This window comes from Plasmodium inui (assembly GCF_000524495.1).
Source record: "Plasmodium inui San Antonio 1 unplaced genomic scaffold supercont1.58, whole genome shotgun sequence".
NCBI classification, from domain to species: Eukaryota; Apicomplexa; class Aconoidasida; order Haemosporida; family Plasmodiidae; genus Plasmodium; species Plasmodium inui.
In genome coordinates this window covers 1-22462 of record NW_008481892.1, presented here as the reverse complement: position 1 = coordinate 22462, position 22462 = coordinate 1, and the positions used below count along the sequence as shown (strand labels likewise).

Sequence of the window (22462 nt, the reverse complement as noted above, 5' to 3'; positions counted from 1 at the left end):
TAGAGAGAAGTAATGTATCTATAACTGTAGTTCTTTATGTACTTTTACGCGTGAGATAACTAGAACGTTAAGGAATGAAGTAATACATGTAATTCTGTATAATATAACAGTCCAATCTGCTAAGTAGAAGCGAATAGGCATTTAGAAAGAGAATTCGCTAAGGATAGTAGATCGTTTTAAAATGAGTTAAGATTGTTCTTTAGAAATTCCTTTCCAATAAGACAGGGAAGTCTGAATGAACAAGCGGAAAGTAGATGGTAATCTGACCTGCGTCGACTGGTGAATTTAAATGGAATGAAATTAATGTCTAAGGAGGGTGTACATGTTGAAAGATGATTTACATGGCACATAAGCCATTGCTACATAATGTCTGCCGTGATAAAGTCGTAGAAGTATGGTTATTAATATTACAGCATCAAAAGCGTAATTAAGAAACTTGAAAAATGATAAAATATAGACAAAGAGAAAAGAAGAGTTTAAAATATGATGATGTTATTCCCTAAGAATAGGACACATTGTTTAATACCATGTCAGGGGGTTAGAATAAATCCAGGTAAATATTAAGATAATACATTGGGGGACCCCTTGATAGCATAAAATGCCACAACCCAGTTACGATATTCATGTAATGGATAACGCATGAAATTATTTAAGAGGAGGGGCCCTAAAAATGATAGAAAATATTCTGCATATGTATGCGCGTTGTTTAATTTAAATAGAGTGTTATCAGTAAAATATTTTTTCTATTACAAAACAAGGAGTTCATTCTAAAGTTCCTTAACATAATTAAGAATTTTTTTACATGCTTTCCAAAATGGAATAAATTATTCGCACATTTTTATGTCATGCGCTGTCGATTGTTCTGGAAGTAGGAGTACTTTTTGAAGTCGACTGTGAAATTATAATATTAACGGAGCAGTCACATATATAAAGGGAGGAAGAAAAGAAAAAGAATGAGAAAGGAAAGCGAAAGAAATAAAAGAATAAATAAAAAAGAAGGGAGGAACAAAAAAAAAGAAATAAAACAAACGAAGGAAAAAAAGGAAAGCGAAAAAAATAGAGGAAAAAAAGAAGAAATAAGAGCGGCCCCATCAGGTGGAATAATATATATAACTATAAGCAGCTGAAGAATCTTTCCGTGGCGGAATATACGACATTCTGGTGATAAAGGATGAGGAAATCCTGTTTATCTGTCTAACACACTATGTATATCTGTGCGACGAATATATGAAAACAAAGAATAGCGCGGAGCCGATTCAAAATATAACAGCTTCGGGATCAGAAGAGATCGAAGGCGAAACTTCCCTAAGCAGGATAACCCTTTAAGAGATGATAAGAAGAGGGTAAAAATGTAAGTTTTGACGTACATACGAATACTCTATTAGATATAACACAAATAATAAGAGGAATCAGACGAGGGGGTCACCTTGTAATTTGACACATCTCCATATAATGCAGGGGTTACCATAATATATATATATATGTTGGTAAGATCAAGCAAGGATGTCAACAAAGACCGTGGTATTTTCCCTGATGCGTTATATTATGATCACAATTTAGGAAAAGACATGCCTGTTCCCGCGATACCATATTTCTAAATGTTCCTCTTCCGTGTCAGATTTGATGAATCCCGTTTCGCAAAGATATAACCAGGAAGCTCCCTCTTTTTTCATACTATTAGAAATGCCCTCAGTTCTTTCAGTAGCGCATACATTAATTGTTCTCTCATTGGAGCAATATACAGATCCAAAAGATGGCATAACTTCTATTTACGTTCATAAATGAATGATAGGCGGTTTTGTAATTACAACTTTACGGCAGACTGATCTGATATGTAAGGAGTGGACATCCTGGCCTTCCAGAATGCTGTGGTACTTATAACTGCTTGCTCTTCTTCTTTTTCTACTGTTAACTTATGATTTTATCTCTAAGGATATTTTATCAATGTGTGATTGCTGCTGCGGTGTCTTGAATGAGTCCTGCCTTGTTTCGTACAGAAGCATCCGGATGAGAGTGAGCATTTCGTATAAATTCCATGTTTGTGTGTGTCCGATAGAAGATTGTCTCCAAATTTAGTACGTGCAGGGGAATACAGAATGCGATATGCCATGTTTTTCAGTAAATAAAACAGAAGGAGAATAATGTTTTTCGACTTCTTCCGTATGTGTCTAGGCTGTTATGTATAACGAGTATTTAAGAGGACAAAGAAATGGACCAATCTCAGGATCCTTCTAGGGGATTATTACAAATAGGAAATTATGCATTCACCATTTGGACATTTTTTCTCCCTTGTATGTTACGGAAAATTTATCCACCCCGACATTCAAGATGAATGGGGCATATAATGGTAGATGAAATATTTCGCGGCCTCCATATATGTTTCCCCCATGATGAGTCGCAATTCTTGAGCTCTTTTTGACATATGTTTCGCATTCCAATTGTGACCAGCAGTAGGGTTAATTATCTTCCTAATTTGTTAACTATTTCACTTACTTCTTGTCCGTGTGTCTGAAAGTATGTGCCCCTTTCCTTTCCCGGGTAGCAGTCCCCCCCCTGCTTCTGTACTCTGTATTTATCAAAGCTGTCTGAGGTCATCGCATTTTAGGCCATTCGTAGGAACACCATTCCAATGTAACATATAAGTATGCGTGTCATATTTCGCCTCTGAATCTTCTTTCCTCCGGCTACGTTATAATCATGATGGTGACCGCTCTTGTGTTATTGTCTGTTTATTCCCTTCTATATGAGGCCTGTAAATGTCTGCTCCTTATACTCAGCGTGTCTTCTTTTTCTTCTTGACATGTCAAAAAAAATTCTTTGTGTATCTGCTATATTTGGGGATGTTTCTATGTTCTCCTCGTTCAAACAGTTTCATATGTGGCTACCCAGGTACAATTTCACGTCTTGTGAATTCTATTGCTCTTTGCATTCATCCAGTAGCATCATGAATAGCGTTATCAACACTTCCGTATGTAGTCCCTCATCTGTAAGTACACACCCTTCGTGGTTATGCACCTCCCGTTTTTCTTTATGGCATCTTGTTCCCGACGGGTTATCAGTCGTCTCATGTATTACATAGTTGGTTGTGTCTTTTCGGTAGAGCCTGATAACTTTATCAGACAAACTATCTGGAATGTACTGTTTCATACGTATGGGCTGTTTTAAAACCTAATTGCTACATACACTTCCTTCTGTTCGTATGAAAAGAGCTTGTGGCTCCTCGTTAAATTGATTGTTTTCGGACATTACATGTCCTTGAACGCATTGTTCTTCCCTTTTGCGTCCTTTCTGTAAATTGTGGAACTAACTGTTCCTTTTGAACATATCAAGAGTGTACGAGTATTTATGTTGCAAACTATTCCACTAATGTCTTGGTATGTACAGATCACCATAGTTGTATGCATCCATTCCGGTTAGGTTGCTCCGTCAGCTAATTTCACATATAACACCTCCATTTATGATAAATGTGTGCACGACAATTTGGAGGGAATGTTCTTTGGTCAATTTGCATTCTTCTTTTTTGATTCAACTAAAAGTTCCGTAGGTATATCTAGAATCTTCTGGGGAGCAATTCTTTCTTATTTTACATGTATACATTTCTTGGGATGTGTTAATTACATATTAACTACTCATATTCACGGTCGCGCTGTGGTACGTGGTCATTATCATATCATATATCCCTCTTCTATTCGCAGTCATGGCCACACATTTCTGTCTGTACGTGTATCCTTCTTCCAGATGTGCGCTTTCTGTATTTTGGGGGAAACGCCCCTTTTAGAGGCGTCTACTGTGATAGGGGAACGAAGGGGCACAGAGGGTTAGGTTTGGTTCCGCGGCGACCCGTAAATACTAACGACAGTGCACTAAATGCTACTTTCCCAGTGCCTATATATATACATATATCTATACACCCATAAGAAGGATAACATCTATGATGAAACCCCGGACTGTTAAGATAATAAATAACACCTCAATAAAGGCAATGGCATCATTATATCGTGTTTGTGGGGCTACCCCGCGTGTGGGGTTTCGTTAGGATTGCCAGTTCCCTGTCCCAAAAGTCGTAAGCATAAGGACAAAGGGGGGAGCATCCGTAGCACTTAAGGACATTATGTAGTCCCCACAGCGCAGAATTTATGTGTGGTGGGTTGTGACAGATTTGCATAAACTGATAGGTAAAGGACAGATGGAGGTGGATAATAAAGACTGCCCCTACTGACGGAAAGAATTGGTGGTTATGCCCGTTCGGTAAAATTCGCGGCTGGGGGATCCGATGCAGGAGGCCTTCAATCTGCACGTACAATATCAGGAAATTGAATAGTTCGGACCTTAAGTACGCCTTCCTAATCTTTACTTATTTTACATTTATATTCTCCGTGTGTTTACCCGGTCTCATTGCTTTCAACACTGAGAACTGCAGTAGAAGTTGATATTGATGCATTCCTATCTGCTGCGGAATTTGATTCCTGACGGAGCTACCACGTTTCAGATGTGCACTTAAATATTTCAGAATCCTCACCGGTGCTCTGACAATTTTTCCATGGGTGACGTCCTCTCATTTGGGGTGGCAAGATTTCACGGAAGTTTTGAATAATAACCTGGGCGTTGAAAGAGATTGTCAGGGGAAGAACATGTAGTAGAGTCTGATTTCGATGAAAATGTATCAATAGTTGGTGTTTGTATAAGATTTTCATTCGAAATAGGAGTATATAGCGTATGCAAGCAATATGTTCCCTTGACCCAAAGTAATGAATTTCGGGTACAGCATTTTTCGCATTGGAATTTCCAGTGTGAACCACCTATACACATTCCTGTCCCAACAGTATGCACACAAGTCCTACGGTTCTCATTAGATCTTTCCTTATTGTTTTGTATGAATAGTGAGGATTCACAAGGAAACCAGAACATGTAGGCAGGGTGAAATGGGTGGTCAAAGAACTCTACATAGTTAAATAACACATGTCTCTTGGGTTTCCTTGGGGGGTGAAAGTTGTGATAAAACATTTATGAAGTAGTGTGTTAGATCACCTAGCATATTGTTTGAATGAACACGTTTGATGCTTGTGTTATTATCGTGATCCTTCCCTTTATTATTATTATTCAGAATGGTAGGAAATCTGTTTTTATATATCTCGCAAGGAAATCCCGGTGTTGAATGCGATCACTCATAATATAGGTTAAAGGTGAATATTCAGAACTAGTAATTTTCCCTATATTACATTGTTTATTGTATTGACCTCTTCGTTTTACATAACCTTGCCATCCTTGATATCCTCACCGATAATGTGTGCATGTTCTGAAACATCATGTAATAAATAAATATTGTCTTATGAAAGGAAAGATCCAGACACTGCAGAGATGTCATGAAGAAATAGGTGCAATAGTGGTGTGGCTATGTATAAAGTTTATGTGATATTGTTTTTACTCAATTTCCTGATGAGTTCCAAGATTGTTTAGAGTCCGAAATCATGCTGTAGAGTTGGCCTCAAATATATATGTTGGCGATATTTTTACCAAGCTATGCTATTTTTCGCGCATTATGTTTAATTTTTCAGGATAAATAAAATAGACAGGGCTAACACTGCTTTAGTATATGAACACGTTTTGAACTGTACGCTAAGGTTGCAATTCTAGCAGTAAACTTATCCGGAAAATATTTCAACTGAAAAGTAACACCAAAAATATTAGACCGCGCGAGGTTTTTTTTTAAAGTGTGTATTAGCATTAGTAGCTTTTGCAATTAACAAAATTGCACTTTCTTTTTTTTGTAAACAATTGGAAATAAGGGGAACAATATTTTGCGGAGTATATATAAAAGTATTGCGGATGCCTTAAATTCCCGCAAAGTACCGTTGGTTGAGCGAATAGGAAAGGAAAAAGCCAAAAAAAGAACAAGAAAACAACAAGTTGTGCTGAATGTTTCTTTTTCTATCCCTTCCTTTACTTACAAGAATGGGGCTTTATAGAGAAAACAAAAGTACCAAATAGAAAGTTCTTTCTCAAATTGCCTGCAGATCAATTTTTTCGGCATTATAGACGCATGTAAGCCATTTAAATTTCCCCCTTGTTTCTTTTATAAGTTTTCTATAACATCTCTTCACAGTTTATGTCCAGTTAGAGCCACACAGATGAGACATATGAGCAATTTCATGGACAGAGGGAAAATGAAACACATTATACATTAATGTGTTAAATGCCCCAGGTTGTAGGGACGAGAGGTAGTGCAAGAATTTGTGTATATGTACGAATGAGTTCTAATTGTTCTGAATATTATATTCAGGAAAAGGAAAAACAAAGTCGAATCTTACATGGGCTCCGTTTTTTCTAAGCCGTTTGAATTGGGGAAGGGACAAAACAACCTACCTGTTAGGAGTGACTCAGATTAATATGAGCGAGTGATGAGATGAAATATTATATTCTTCAGCCTTCATCGAAGATTTATGTGTCCCCATGAGTAATTATGAACCAAATATAAAATCTTAATAAGAGAAGAAAGAGGTGTAATATCGGATACCCCTATATTCAAGTGAAAAAGTTGCCTCCCCCAACAGCCCTTAATAAACAAGCATAAATTTATGAATCACGTGCCAGGTATTCGGATTAAATGATAATCTCATTATAATGAGAAACAGAGGGAATATAATTTTCCCTTATCTTCTAATAGATCATGCTGGACAAATACCCACAAAGGACAGCTACTAATGTTGGCCACGGTATACCGCAGAATAATTTACATTCATACTTTTACAAATTAGGTTATACTAGCGATAAGTAAACAAAATGTGAAATTCATTTCTAATAACGAATCATCAACTGTCTTTTTAGCAACAACTCCCCCTTCACGAATAACAGGAGACACAGCTAACAGCTTATGTTGAAACTGATAAATACAATATTCCATTTCCAGGAAACCCAAAAAGCAGCGCGTTTCACTCAGAAAAGGGAAGCAGGAAACGCCTGTTGACCCAAGCAGATGAATGAAGGAATAAACGAATACAACAGAGAACGAAAATCATACAAGAAGCCATACCCTTCGTCAATGTAAATGGAACCAATCACTATGAGATCTCAAAAATTAGAGTGGTCTTACAAATTTCATTTATAAAAACCAAACAGTAGCTATGTTCATCCGGGAGAAAATGAAAAACAAAAGTAAAGTAGCGTCATGTAGAATGTTCTTCATATATGTTAAGTTTGCCGCAACCCCAATAGCGTGATGGACAGGACTGCGGCGAAGTATTTCATGAAGGCTTCCTTTTGTGCCCTGTACAATTATATGTGGACATATAGTAACTTCAACTATTCTATTTTATATAATCATATAACTGATATTGAAATGGAGAAACTGAAGTTCTTCATATAATTGAAAGGGAATTAATCAATATATGAAAGTGTAGAAATTTAAAGATATATATATCCATTTATAGAACGTCACAATTCCCATACGTACTGCCTCCGTACATTGATAGGCGTTAGTGACTAGTGAACAGATTCCTTATCTCAAATACTAACCACTAAATTTAATTAATGGATACAGTCTGGCCACTGGTAACCAAATGAACGTTTTTAGAACAAGAAAATGTTCTAAATGATTTAATCATAGTGGATATGTCAGAAATTAAGAATTTTAAGTATTGAAACTTTTTAAAGACATATATGCACAATACAGAGTAATCAGAGGGATAAAGTGGAACATGCTGTTTAAAAGCATTATTTTTAATACAGCTCGTACAGAATTAATAGGATACGAAACAGATTAATATGCGAGTGGTAAATATATGAGGGGAAGAATACCAACCCCTAGAGGAGAGAAGTAGTTGGGAAGCGGGGACTACTTAAAAATGAAGAGTTTTTACAGATCCGACGGATATATATACCGGTAGTCCATATTCCTGGAAGTTTGAAAGGGGAAATGTGTATGTAGGTTATAGAGGAGGGTGCATTAGCTACGAAGGTTTATGGACATTCTTTCTATATTTCTCATCCTAGATGACGTTTTCCTGAGAATATACATGATTAAAATAATACAGTCAAGTATTTGCAATTATCGTATTTGTAAAAAATGTACAGGACTAACGGGAGGAAAGGAAGAAATGGTATACTAATAAGTGTTCCTATTACGGTAACCACTGCAAACATATTTAATACGACTGAAGTGTATATTACTGAGAGCCGTAGTAACACAGGGAAAAAAATTGTAAGGATCTTAATAATCTCTATTGTTCTCTGTGATATATTAGGACCTAGGATACCTTGAATATAATGAGGTACATTATTCTTCAGTGTATTGTATATTGCCCTTTCATATTCCGCATCTACTTCTTTCAGTAATTTAAATAAACTTGAGAAGATAGATTTTTTTCTGTGTCTATAGCTATAGATCGTAGGTGATGTGTCTTCTACAGGATTATATGATTGTACTTCGCTGTAGATAGTAGAGTCACTATTATGGACTTCAACATGTTCATCATGATAGTTAATTTCAACAAATGATTCGTCACTATTATCAATAATTCCACATGAATCAGCAAAATTATCATAATTAGGAAATGTTTCATTGGAATCATAAGAATTGTCCAACCTTTGAACACTTTTAGTGGACTTAGTTGTATTGAATTGTGTGTTGAATTCATTCTCTTGCAACAGGGAATTTAATCTCCTTTCGGGAGTGCAATCAGAATCGTTTGCTATCTTCATAATTTTGTGTTTTAGGGGATCGTATTTATGCTGGGAAGCCAGGTCATCTTCTCCCCTGAGCAATCGGCTAGTTCTTGAGGTTAATACTATACTGGGGTTCAGGCACTTTCCCTCTGCTTCACCGGAGAGGGTAGTTCTCTAAGAATTTTGGTGAAAATATGAATATGGAAAAGGATAGAATTATTGACATATTAATTCAATTCTCATCATGGAATAGACTTCTGAACAAGTTCAAATCGTAGAGAATAATAGAGTATAACATACTGAATGTAACTGTTAGATGAGTACTTCTCTGGAATAAAGGCATGACATTGCTAGAGGGGCCAACATAAGCAAATTAAAAAAGTAAGTGCCTCTGCTGTGTCCTTTCATATTGTATAAGCTTCCGATTCTGAAAATATCAGTGAAGCAACGGAAGATTTTGTTATATAAATATTTTCTGCAAATGATACTCGGAGAATTTATTGTCTCATTTTTCTTCAAGAGTTTTTGTATTTTATAGGATTAATATGTTGTACGCTACCTGCAAGAGATAGCATTTCTTAGAAAAAGTTTGGAATTTACAAAAAAACAAAAGAAAAAAAAAAGGAAAAAAAAAGAAAAAAGAAAAAAAATGAAGGAAGTAACTTTTCAGTATCTTATATTTAACGAGCCAGAATAATGTGGAATTAATTAAAATAATTTCTAGACGTCCCAATTAGAAGAATTCACAATAAGTCATAGTACACTAGGCATAATAAGAAGCTGCTTCTGTAAATTCCAGTGCACTCGAGAAGGACCAACTAAGCAGAATGCCTTCCTGGGGAATGTGGAAGAGTTAAACCACTTTTAATTTAATTCTGAATGCTACTTGGACAAGATAGTTCCTATTTTGAGATACCGATTATATTAGAGGAAGGGGGTAAATATCATATTCACTTTAAACCTACCTTTCGAATTTTTATATGTTGATATTATCTTTTATTTCATGTTTCGAATTCTGATTCATACACGGAGTTTACAATATAACAATTGACGTTTACAAAAACAAAGAGACTGTAGAATACACCTACAACTTTCGCCGAAGGGTGCATTTCATTACGAGAAAATTATAACATGAAGTTAGGATAACATAAAATACAGGCGGATATAGTCTTGTATTCACAATCGGCCCCAGAGAGAATTATGATTGAGGGAAATCTAAGGAATTAATTATTTAAAGGCGAGAATTTTCAATCATTGTAAATATTTTTAAAAGCAGCCTTCTGGGGACAGAGAAATTTTTAAAGTAATAAAAAATATAACGATTCCCTACGACACGAGTAAGAATCTGCATTTACTGAGACCGTGATCTATTTTAATGCTATATTACTCTTCAAATTCATGCTTTGGGACTAATGCTCAGACGAAACATGAATCGTCCATGTAAAGAAATTTTCCGTAACTTATTCTGGACTCCTAAAAGAAAAAGGACATGGAGATTGATAGAAGCATACAATTTAACATATATGTTGGTTTCGTTAGTATAGGTTCCTCTGATTTATAAATATGTTTATTCTGAATCTATCTTAAGGGTTTCATTTCTCTCTTTTCCAATCGTCTATATAGATGTGTCCACTTTCAGAAAAATTATTATGTCAGGATGAGAAAAAACATTCGGATAGAAACTTCTCTGTAATAACATAAATAAATATTGTGGACGTTCAGTAAGAGGATGTACCAAGAAGTCCATGAAATAACAAAATTTGGGCCCATATTAATAGTGCTCATGGTGACTGCCAAATACAATATTCCAAGCATATATACGGAAGAAATGTGATAGGTGTATTATTCACAGTATTATACAATGATAGGTAACGATATAGTGTGTTTGCAATATTAGAGTGGGACAAATATGAGATAATGATCTATGTATAATTTTTCGTGCCCTGTTATTTTAATTACTAATGCGATCATTTTCTTTAGAGGGGATCAGGTACCACTTATCAGTGCTTCGTATGATAAAGATCAAGGAACAAGTTAAATTATGCTGACGTACTGTCTGTAACGAAATAGCGTAAAACATAATAAGCGAATAAACATTACGGAATATATTAAATCTATCGTGTGGCCATGATAAATCCCCATTATTGTGCGTATATGACTAGGTACCTCTGTGGATGCTTTTATATATGGTGCGGGTTGTAACTTGAAATGTGTAATTTTAAATTACTTCTGGTAATGTATTATCTCGTTTTCCTCGTGAAACCTTAGAAACCTATGTAGACAACATGTTAAATGTAGTCCTCGTTTCTCAATAACATCTACCTAAATGGATAATTCCTAAATTATGAACTATGTCTTTTCTACCTAAATATATAAGCCTGTATAAGGGATATGTATACACATAGAATATATCAATATTATATTTCCACGAAGGAAAGCCCTTAAATAACAACAAATCTATGGGCTATTTTAGAAGGGAGGGGGGTCTAGAATAAATATTCGAAGAAGTCTCTTTGTTCATGTAAAAAATCTGTCTTTTCTCATTATGATTTACAAGACAGTAAATTGTATAATACACCCATATAGAATGACTGGATCCAATATTACTTAAGGGTACTGTCCCCATAGAAAAAATTCAAGGGATGTATTACGTATGAATCCTGCAGATTATTCAGATATGTAGTGTTCATATTAGGCCTGTGCGCTCTCTTTTGAATATCGAGGAGGCCGTGTACTATTATTGCGTGTAATCTTGATAAAGCCCTAATCGTTCTTTTCATACCCATAATATGAGTAGTATGTATGAATTAACATAAGGTTCTCGGGTTACCTTCCGTTCCTGTCTTAATCTCTGAGTTTCATATTTGTTAGTGTACGATAGTGTTTCGGGCATAACAATCATTATGAGATACCGTTAATTGAAGTGTTACATGCTGCACTATGAGGGACACTTTCGCGGCATAGGTCTCCTTATGTACAAACAATACACATATTGCGTCTGTACTATTGTGCAAGAGGCTAGAAGATAGCAAGAATACTTGTATATTAACAGAGTTCACTAACCCAAAGGATCTTTATCAGTAATGTACAGTGAGCACAAGGGTTCTGTTATTTGAATCCTTCATAATTTAAAATTTATGGTCGAATCATTTGATAAATATTGGGACAGTGTAGAAAACTGAAGTCTGTGAAACAGTATCCTACTGACGATATTCATTTAACAAAATTGAAATCGTGTGAACTGTATGAATAACCTGAAAATCACATGTATAAGCCCTTCTAATATGACCTACGTCCTTTTCCCTGTACTGTACAAATCCCTTCTAATTCATCTTATGCAGGGTTCTCATCCTTTGGGGATATTTTATTTAACAGGGGCTACAGTCTTAAACAAACAAAACGAAATGAAGAAATCATATATGAATCACCTAATTCTGTACAGATTCTTTTCCTGTACAAGCAACATTTCTATATGAAAAAGGTGGGATTGAGAGCTCTATTATATAAAAGCAGTAAACCCCTATGGATTATTTCTCCTGCAACAATTCACATCTATAGCGAGCATAAGTAAATGACTCATACAAGCCTCAATAAGAGTAAAAATATGCTTTCAAAATCTAATTACCACAAAAGAACCCATGTCCCTGATGCCTATAATGTCCAAAATTCCCAATAAAGCGTCTCCAGTGACATAATCTAAGAAGAAATATTTAGTGAAAAATAATGCTCCCTATTTAGCTTTAATATCTCAAAAATTCCTCTCATCAATAATTACAAATCTCTACAAGATAACGAGGATTTGACGAATCTGTGTATTAACCATACGGATGAATTTCTGTACTCTCTTGTAGGAAGTATAAATATATCAAATGTACTATTTTATGGTGCAGTGAACCAGAAAAAACCAGCAAAACAACTCAGAACTAATGGGGAAACAACAATAAAACTTTAAATGACGTCTCAATCTTGTACCTTTCCCAAAACACAAAGGCAAAACTTGCCCCAAAGAAGCTATAACTTGAATACTATTAAAGTAGGGGGAATAATCATAAATCTAATAGGAAAATTCCGAACAGATCCTATCCTATGAGCAAAGCAATTTAGTCTATAAATCAACTCTAAGGCATATATTGAGATCATAACTCTAAATAGATATCAACCCTGGTAAATCCTAAAAACAAAGTCTATTCTCCAAATATAACTATAGGCAAAATAGGAAATTAGAGAGTCTCGTATATCAGGAAAGTCATGGAAAAGGAAGATCTAGTATCTCCTCAATTTCATTAGTACCCACGTCAAAGGGTTAAAGTGTAAAATCAATTAACGAATCAGCAAACTAGTGAAAAATGCGAAGCCTTATGTCAAGAATCATTAAGTGCTGTCTCCAAATATCAACTCAGTCCTATAAATTAATAAGTCTTATAATTACAAGAATCTTAAACAACCCCAAAAACATTCAAAAATTAGGGTGATCCTATAGAAAACCTAATGATATTGATGAAAACTGGAACCATAGAAATCCAAAGCGAAGCCACAACTAACAAAGACTCAATAACCCTCCCCAAAGAAAAGGAAAGTCTGCAGGGCACTAACTCGAAATTCAAACAGATCCAATCAGTTCAGAAATGACAATTCAATCAAAATATACCAATAGTATCCCAAATAATAATCTCCTAAGACATGAAAGAGCTAAAACAGCCCCCCCCCAACTCCAACTGTCGATCCACCCTCCCCAAAACCAAAAGAAAAGAAATGCTCCCAGCCGCTGAATAAATCAAAACCAACTAAAAACAGAAGAAGAAGGAACCGAAAAACCGAATATAAACCCCAATAATTCCAGGACATGAGTATCAAAAACAATGAAAACTCCTCATCCCAACTTAAGATAAGAAACTGAATCCGTCCAAGAACCTATTACATCTAGAATCTAAGGAATAATCGGAAAATCTCAAAAGGAAAAATCAAATACACAAATTTATGAAAGAATCTAGAGATTATTCCAAAAATGTTCCTCTTTCTCACACAAATTCTGAGTCAACTGAATCAAAAAACCAATTTAATTCTCAATCAAAAGGGTAATATGAAATTCTCCGAGTTATCGTACTAGGTCCCCGAGTGGTTAAGTAAACACAAAAAAAAAAAATAGACAATCAAGAAATCACAGACCAGAAGAAAAACAAACTCCAACCAAACCCCTCCCCCCCAAAATGTGCTTCTAGGGTAGGACAGGAGAACCACCTGGAGGTTCTTCTCACGACATGAGACCAACCGGACTATTTAGTTCTCTAAGGGAGAATATATGAGCAGAAGATATATTAAGTAACCAAAAAACCAAACCAATTAGCAACCGAAGGATACAACTCAATCCCAACAAGGGCCTCCGAGAAAGAGGCCTCCCTATATCAGAAGGTCACCCTTAGAAGAAACTAATTACCCAGATGAAGTTCAGGATGAAATAATATCAAGGACATCCAGGGATCGACGATTACCGACAAGAATTCCTCCAGAAACATAAGCAGAGCAGCCCAAAACTCCCAACCGAGTCTGACACAAGCCGAAGAAACATCAAATAAAAAAAAAGAGGAAAATACAAAACCAACCGGCAAATAACGAGCAATAAAAAATAAAGTGATCACGGGAAAAATAAGCAGCCAACCAATCCAAACGGAGAGCCCAAATATATCCCCAACCGCAAAGTCCCCCCAGACAAATCCAATGAGCCCCCAACAAGAACACAGGCTACAAGACACCCCAACAGCACAATCCAACTTGACAAAAGTACAACCAAAAAAGGAACAAACAAGCAAAAAGAACTAAAATAAATCCAAAACAAAGACAGCAAAAGATGCCACCAATCTTAACCAACGACCCCAAAGTTAAAAATGGATGGAAGGATAGAACTGAACCAGCCAAAAGGGCATGAAACGGTAGAGATGGGCAGTTGGAGACTAAAGATCAAGGCTACGAAGAAACGAAGGGACCAAATTAAAACCCAAGAACAACCGACAGAATCTGACCTCCCCCAACAATCAAAAACACCACCCCAATCCCTACCACATCCCCAGACAGCCAAAATCCAATGTGAGGACTAAGCTAAACAGAAAAAACTCTAGAGTTTCCCCCAATCAACGATGCAAGGACAACAAGTAACGGGACACCAAGCCCGACAAACAAATCATGAGAATAGAGCAAATAATCTCCCAACCAAAAAGGCCTGCTCAAAAACCTCAAGGAGAAACAAGAGATCTGACAACCAAACACGAGAGAGTAAGGACACCCAAAGAAACGTCCGACGCAACCGAACACCACACCAAGAAAGCTCCAAAAAAAATCTATTAATATGAACCCCATCTCCATTTAAAGTCAAACCGGCACCCTAGTACAAAGCATCCATCCCCAACCTAAAAATAAATCCCACAAGGGCGCCCAAAGGGGATCACAAATGAAGCCAACCGAATCCCCCCGCAGCCACAGCTCAATTTAAATACAGCTCCCTCCAAAATTGAAACAACCGGAGGCTCCCGCCACCACCCCCAAGAAGGAGACTGAGGCGTCCTCCACTAAAATATGCGAAACAAACAAGTTCGACGCCAACAGATCTAAATCCATTCTCAGGAAGTACATTTAAAGGAACCAACAACTCAATAAGATCACAAGAAGAGGAACAATTAACTCACGAGCAATTCCATATAATAACATATCCAAAAAAGGAGAAATGAACTCTCAAGCCCAAGAAACCACCCATCCGGGGTAAATCTAGCAACGAAACCGCAGCAACCCAGCTTAACCCCCCAGAAGAACGGTAATACGACCGAAAAAGAAACTTACCAGATTCAAATCCAAGAAGCGAACAATACCACAAGAAGAAAATTAATCCCGAGATGAACACCTCAGTAGAAAAACTCCAACCAACATGACAACCTGGAACCCCCCGACACCACAAACACGAAGAGTCACAAGAAGAAATAACAGCCACAAGAACAAACCGGGAACAATTAGGACAGAAGAAAGAAATACCAAATACAGCCGTCATCTTCCGATCCTGATAAAATCCAACTTTCCCCACGAAGAACCCCGAATAGATTAAGCCCAAAGAATTTCCCTAAGCTGAAATAAATCTCTCGCCGAACGTCCTAAACATAACCCCAACCTGGGAAAAACCTGAGTAGGTGTGAGAGCTCAGAACTCGACAGGACATCCGATGGACCACCACAACAGACCCCAGAAATTAAATCAAAGAGGAAGCAGGAAAAGAACAAAATCCTCCAGCAGCCACAGCAGAAAGAGCACAATCAGGGAAGGGAAAAATCAAAAATACGTTAAATATCCCCACAGCACACCCCCAACCCTCCAAGTAAGACGCATCTACAACTAAGACAACCCACCAACCTCCAGAAAAAGCAAACAGCCCAGAAACCCCAACCGGCAGGATGGCGCCAGAAACCAAATAAGAGGCAGACACCCATGTCAAACAAGAGGGCTGATCAGGAAAATTTAAAACTGGCGGAACTTCAACAACAGAAGAGTCTTTAGCCTAGAAAATCTCCTCTTTAAGAGTTGGATCCATGCAACTAACTTCAGAAAATAGGTCCCAAGGAAAAATCAAGATAGAACCAAGACCCACACCAATCATCCGACAGGAAAGAACTCACTGAAAAATGAGATTAGAGACCAAACAAGTCAAACCAACCAGAAGGAACAAGACCCAACAACTAATCCCAATTTAGACGCTGATGTACCCGAAGAAATCAACAAAATCCAACCAAATCGCGGAAGCAGCTAAAGGGGGACGGCAGCCAAACCGGAAATCCTGATGAGCAACAAACCCAAGACTGAGGAAGGAACAACCAGAAAGAAGGAATATCAAACAACTAAAACCCAAACAGGAAACCCCTCCATTAGGATAACAAGGAAAAATCTGCTAATAACAGTAGAAGCCCCCAAAGGATTGGAAATTACATGATACAAGGAGAAACAGAAAGCAAAAAATTAAATCAAACATCCGCAAGCGAGACACACCAGCGAAATAACCAAATGAACAACAGGGGACCGCTTATAGATCCAGGACACGCCGACAAAAGATAGGAACCCCACTAGGGCAAAATCTTAAAAGTTCAAAAACAAAGCAATCCTGATCTCAGTCGAAGCCTGGAGGTGCTCACAAAAAAATAAATTGGGAAAAAATTGCGTAAGTCAAGAACCAAAAAGACAGTGCGAGGCAAGAAACTCCCGCCAACTGGCCACATAGGAGAAGTCCGACGACGACTACCAAAGTGAGTAGAGAATAAAAAAAAACAGAACAAAGGAGGAGCCAACACAGGAAAAATCAGAAGAAATGGAAAGAGACCGCCAAAGAAGCAAACTCCCACTAACGAGGGGTTTGTGTAAGTGTCCTCCGAAAAAATTAAAAGTCAAAGGTGATCAAAACAAAAACTAGGAAGTTCATCGACGTAAGAAGTCAATGAAACAGAAGCCAGAATCTAAACCGAATAGATCCCCCACAACTAGTACTGGACTGACCCAGAATAAGAAGAACAAGCCTCCGGCCACAAACAGGAATCAAGTATTCCGAACAATCAGAAGGACAAATTCCAAATGCAGGTAGGCATTAAAGGAGGGAGGCACCCCCACGGAAACAGTCCATAACTATACGAAACCAGGAAACGATGACATGAAAAAATGTAGACTCCAGCTCCAAAAATATAGGAGGAGAAAAAAAAGGAACAGAGAGAAAACCTTCAGAAATAAAAGCCCTCTAGATACCGAAGACACAGCTAATAACAACCAGCTACGGAACTCCGAATAAGAGGTGGACGGCAGAAACAGTCAACGAGGGGATCACTGGTCCGGATGCAAAAGAAGATTACTTTAACAAGAAAGTACACCCAACGAGCCAATATAAATCAGAAGAGGTCTGTTGAGAAGCCGAGTAGGGCCCAGAAATCTGGAACGAAGGAAGAAAGTAAAGAAAAGCAAACAACAGAAATTGGAGTCCAGATAGCCGTAGCCGAACCAACAACACAGAAGTTCCGAACCAAAAGAAAAACCACCATAAATCCAAAGGGAGCCAAGATAAAGGAATCCGAATGGCATGACTAAGTCAGACCCGATAACAGTACTGAGCAAGACAGTTCACTCAAAAACCAAAGGATAACAACTATAGGACATACCAAAAGGTTAGGGAGAAAAAATCAGCCTCCCCAATAATCACAAGGGCGGATAACGAAAGCAACCCGGCTCTCCACCCAGAAGGACGAGGGAATAAAGTTGTGAGCCAATTGGAAAAAAGGAGGCTGATTAACTAAACCCGCAAGAACAAGCCAACCTCACTATAGGATGACCTAATAGGGTGAAACAAATCCAAACGTTACCGCAAGGAGCGGACTAAACAGGAAATCCCATCGATGCAAACCTTGCGCCCCACTTCTAAGCCCAATTAGGGGAAAAGGAAGGGGCACCATCAACTAATAAACAAGGGGCTAGAAAGAGTTAGACAAATTAGGGACCGAGTTACTTATGCCTTAAGAAAGGGAAAAGTCAGGTGAAGCCACATCACAGGGGCCGAAAGGCGGTTCCAGAGCCAAGGCCAACGGACAACCAACAGCTGAAGGAAAGGAAGGAGGACGATAAGGGTAAATAGAGATCATGACTCAGGTGAAGACTCCCTGAGCCCAAAGCAGGGGCAACAAACGTCAAAAAAGGACACAGAGACTAGGGAAATAAGGACTATCCGCCAGATCCTCCAGGATTCCAAGAATTCCATTTGCGGTGTAGAAAGTCAAAGAAAATTGGATGAGTCCAGGAGAGCAACCGCCCAAACGGCAAGCATCGAAGCCATCCCAACACCCAATCAGACAGGAGCTAAATGATATTATAGGCCCCGCAAACAACAGATCGAGTTAGAGGAGGCATGGATCAAGCTCATCAGGAGACAGGGGAAGGGCTTGTCACCTAACTGTCAAAACCAGCAGGGGCAAATATAAGAAGTATCTAGGAAGGGGGAGATAAAGAGGTAATCCAAAAGGGGAAGAAATTCTAGCAGCAAGAGAGGAAGGACCACTCGGACGTCAACGAAAATCGAAGGAGATGGTAATCCTATAGGCTCGAGGGAGCCGAGACAGTAGCCCACCGCTGGACCCGGAAGCACTTAAAGAAAGAAGGGAAGAGGCGGCCAACGCAAAGACGAAGGAAAGAGAAGAAACAGAAGCCCAAGCTGTAAGGGTGAGCGATCTCCAAGGAAAAAGGACAGAATAGGCACGTCAGACACGGGAGGGGTTCTTCTGAGAAGAAGCAGAAGGAGAAGATACATTTGTGAGCCAGAGACTCAGAGCACGGGATGAGGGACCGAGGGGGCAGCTGAAGAAAATCGACAAGGAATTAAGGAAGGAGCAAAAGACGCCAACAACAGGAACTGTCTCAGCCAGGCACGATAAAAGAAAGCGTTTAGCAATTACAGTCGAAAAAGATACCAGGGAGCGGCTGAGATAAAACAAGGAGAAGCAGAGTAAGAACGATCCCATGGCAACGGGTGACGACTAAAGGAAGCGAAAGAATCAACCGACTGTGAAGCCCCCGAGGCACAGGAGTGTTCCGAGGAGGAGCCAAGATGGGAATCATAACGCAGATTCAGAAGAAACAGGGAGCTAATAAGGACGAATCAACATAGCAAACTAGAGGAAAGCACACACTAGAACAGATGATCAAAGGAAGGGAAGGGCAGCCCAATAAGGAGTCAAGGAACAAGTATATTAGGCGTCTAAGAAAGAGAAAAACGCGAAAATCCAAAAGGACTGAGGACCTGGAGATAGGACGACAAGAAGGAGGCAATAGAAGCACGTCTCCAGGACTCAGATACAAATGCAACCAAGGCTGGCTAAAGAAGAACATGATTCCAATTAAGATATCAGTCCAAGAGGAGAGCCTCACGCAGGAGAAGAGAGGAGTTCGGAATAGCAGAACGCAAGCACAACCTCCTGACCAATGATCCAAACCCCGAACAGAGCACCTAATTCTAGGATTAAGAATAGAAAACAACTCCAGACCACCGGGAGGTAGTGCTGGACACGAGAAACAGGAATCTCCAAATTAAGGGACTGACTGGCAAGACAGGAACACCCGGGCAGATATCCAACAACAGACCAATCAGAGGCAAAAACCCAACAGCGAAGGAATCGGAGGCATGATATAGAGTAGGAGAGGAGAGAGACCTGACCCACACCGGAGAAGGGGGACGATCCCCCAACAAGTCGAGAAAGCGGGTCCGAAGTCAGGACCAAGGAGCTCTCCCCAGGAGGTCCTGAGAGGAAGAGAATAACAGAATGAGCAGAAAAAGCTAAATATAGAGAAGAATTCTGGCTAACCGCCGGGAAAAGTCAGGAAATATGACAAGGCAGAGATTCCCCCCAGAAATAAAGAAACATGGAACAGAACTTCAGGGAATCCCTTAAGAGGAGACCAATAACCACCGGAAAATACAGGCGAAGGCAACGGAAAAGGTGACAGGGTATATCAAGTATAAAAACTCCAATAGAACCAATAAAGGTCAAAGGACAGCTGAAGTCTGAACAAAACTTAAGGCGGCTAAGAGGAAGGTAAAGATCCTAGAGAAGGACTGGATTATCAGAGAGGGAGCCCCAGAAAATTAAAGGAACAATGCCAGCCCCAAGGGTGAAGTGGGAATTGGACTCCTTGGCAACCGATGGGGTGGCAGAAGGAGTAGAGAACGTGTATACCACCAACTGCGGGGGAGGGGACAGGACTGGGAAGTTCTGTCTCAAGCACGCAATTGGAAGAAGAGAAGGAGCTATGTTAGGATTGAACAACTGGACGGGGGATCTGAACGACAACAACAAAGGGGGATGGGGAAAATTCCAGAAACTAGTAGATACGCGGAGCACAGGATTAAAGAGTGGAACAAACTCGGGAAAGCAGTCGGTGACCTGGAGTGACTTATTGACATGTATCATGAATAAGTTGATGGAAGTGGCAAAGCATTCAGAGGCAAATAAAGAGAACAACGAAGTCACCTTTTGGACGAGAGATCACTGGGCAGGATATTTGAACAAGAATCAAGATGCTGGATGGAACGACAATAATAATACACAGATAGCCTTAATGATGATAGTATGTATATTGCTCGGCTTTCGAAGGCAAACCAGAAGAGGTCGAGGGGAGTGGGACCCAAAGCAGTATGACAAGGTATGCGCGAAGTATAACGAGAAATTGGAGGTAAAGGCAGACGATTGGCAGAGATTTTATCAAACCGATCAATGGAAGTGGGACTATCAGAAAAGGCAATGCAACACATCTAATAACCGTGAAAAGTGTTCGGGAGCAGCATTTTCGTTATTATTGAGTGTCTATATGGCTATGAGGAAGTGTTGTCCAGATTGTCATAGTTATGATCTGAGTGGTTGGTTACGGAGGGGGCCAGAATCCATTCCCGAAGCCAAACAGTGGATTTACGAAGAAAAGAGAAAACTCTGGACCCCAAAAAGCGAAGGCTCCGGCAGGCTCAGTATAGGTGGAGACGACATGGGAAGATATCTGATGGCTTCACAGTCTCCAAGCAACAACCAAATCAAGGAAGCAGGCAAAGCCCCTCGCAGGCCCAACACAGGGGCAAGAAAATCTCCTGAATCGCCAACGAGTCAGCACCCACCTCCTCCACCCCCAGCAGAACCCCAAGAGTCAGAGGCTGTGCTGATGCAGCCCCCTGAACCCGCAACCACAACCCAAGCACCAGACTTGGGGCACACAACAGGCAAAACAGACGCTGCCCCACAACCACAACAACGACAAGAGGACACCCTCCCAAAAGCCGAAGAGTCAAAGCCACAAGCCCCCTCAACACAACACGTCGAACAAATCTCGGCCGAGCGAAGTCACCACATGAAAGACACCCCCGAGAGGGGGGCTGGGGAGCTTCAGGTAAACAGACCAACACCCGAAAGTCAAGCACCCCAAAACAAAAAAGACACCAACACCCCAGGGGCGACACAACCCGGAGAACATCAATCCAGCGGGGAATCTGACAATGGGGCGAAGGTAGGTGCGGCAGTGGGGATAGTGGGTGTCGGGTTGGGGGTTGGGGCATACGCGTATTGGAGGATCTTCTCTGGGGCAGGCAGGAGCCTATTTTCAGTAGGTCGGAGGGTGATAAGGGTTGGTTACGGAGCCTTGAAGTGAGCACTGTAGCCCCAAGATCCAAAAGGAGCAGTGGGAAGCAGGTCCAATAGGAGAACCGACGACCCAGGACGAAGTCTCGAGGAAGGAGTGAAGGATATCTAGTTGAGGAAAGCTAAAAACGCAGCAGCAAATGTCTGAACACACGAGGAAGCAGAAGCACCCGAAAAGGGTACCCGAGGAGAGAGGGAGGGAGGCCTTAAAGAATCACGAGGAATTAAAAAAAGCGAAACCGAACTGAAGGACCAACAAGACAAGCAGGGCAAACTCAACCAGCCCTCCAGCACCCAAACTAACCCCTGGACCGGAGCAATAGGAACGCAGCCGAAAGGGTCAACCAACTACCCAAACAGCCCGGCAGGGCGTTAACCGCTACCCGAGGCTGACGGAGGCCCTAGATCAAGCAAGGGAAGGCGTTTCTGCTGAAGTACGCAAGTCAGGAGCAAGGAGAGGCACCCGAGAGGGGACGGGGGCATTTAGGGGTTGGGGGGATCATGTTTGTGGGGTTAGGATTAGGTGTCTATAGTTCGACGGAAGGGCGCAGGAGGAGGGGGGCTCGGGATTAGGGGTTCAGAGGTTGGGTCTGGGTTTATGGTTCAGGGTTCAGGCTTTATGG

At 39.7% G+C, this 22462-nt stretch overlaps 5 protein-coding genes across 5 annotated transcripts; 4 read left to right on the top strand and 1 right to left on the bottom strand.

Annotated features, from left to right (window-relative positions):
- Positions 1-8016: 8016 nt before the first annotated feature.
- C922_05341 (hypothetical protein) lies at positions 8017-8697 on the bottom strand (the record flags this gene model as incomplete). Its single annotated transcript, XM_008820912.1, has 2 exons — positions 8017-8072; positions 8253-8697. The coding sequence occupies 2 exons, from the start codon at positions 8695-8697 to the stop codon at positions 8017-8019; spliced, it is 501 nt and encodes a 166-aa protein (XP_008819134.1).
- A 7165-nt stretch (positions 8698-15862) lies between these two features.
- On the top strand, positions 15863-16746 carry C922_05340 (hypothetical protein; the record flags this gene model as incomplete). Its single annotated transcript, XM_008820911.1, has 4 exons — positions 15863-16015; positions 16102-16186; positions 16302-16396; positions 16564-16746. The coding sequence occupies 4 exons, from the start codon at positions 15863-15865 to the stop codon at positions 16744-16746; spliced, it is 516 nt and encodes a 171-aa protein (XP_008819133.1).
- Positions 16747-17511: 765 nt separating this feature from the next.
- C922_05339 (hypothetical protein) lies at positions 17512-17760 on the top strand (the record flags this gene model as incomplete). Its single annotated transcript, XM_008820910.1, has 1 exon — positions 17512-17760. One exon carries the CDS (start codon positions 17512-17514, stop codon positions 17758-17760), a length of 249 nt encoding a protein of 82 aa, XP_008819132.1.
- A 1597-nt stretch (positions 17761-19357) lies between these two features.
- Positions 19358-19844, top strand: C922_05338 (hypothetical protein; the record flags this gene model as incomplete). The annotated part of the gene is made up of 2 exons (XM_008820909.1): positions 19358-19603; positions 19713-19844. The coding sequence occupies 2 exons, from the start codon at positions 19358-19360 to the stop codon at positions 19842-19844; spliced, it is 378 nt and encodes a 125-aa protein (XP_008819131.1).
- Positions 19845-20313: 469 nt separating this feature from the next.
- On the top strand, positions 20314-21708 carry C922_05337 (hypothetical protein; the record flags this gene model as incomplete). The annotated part of the gene is made up of 1 exon (XM_008820908.1): positions 20314-21708. A coding segment is annotated over one exon (1395 nt), but the record flags the coding sequence as incomplete, so codon positions are not given.
- Between the last annotated feature and the right edge of the window lie 754 nt (positions 21709-22462).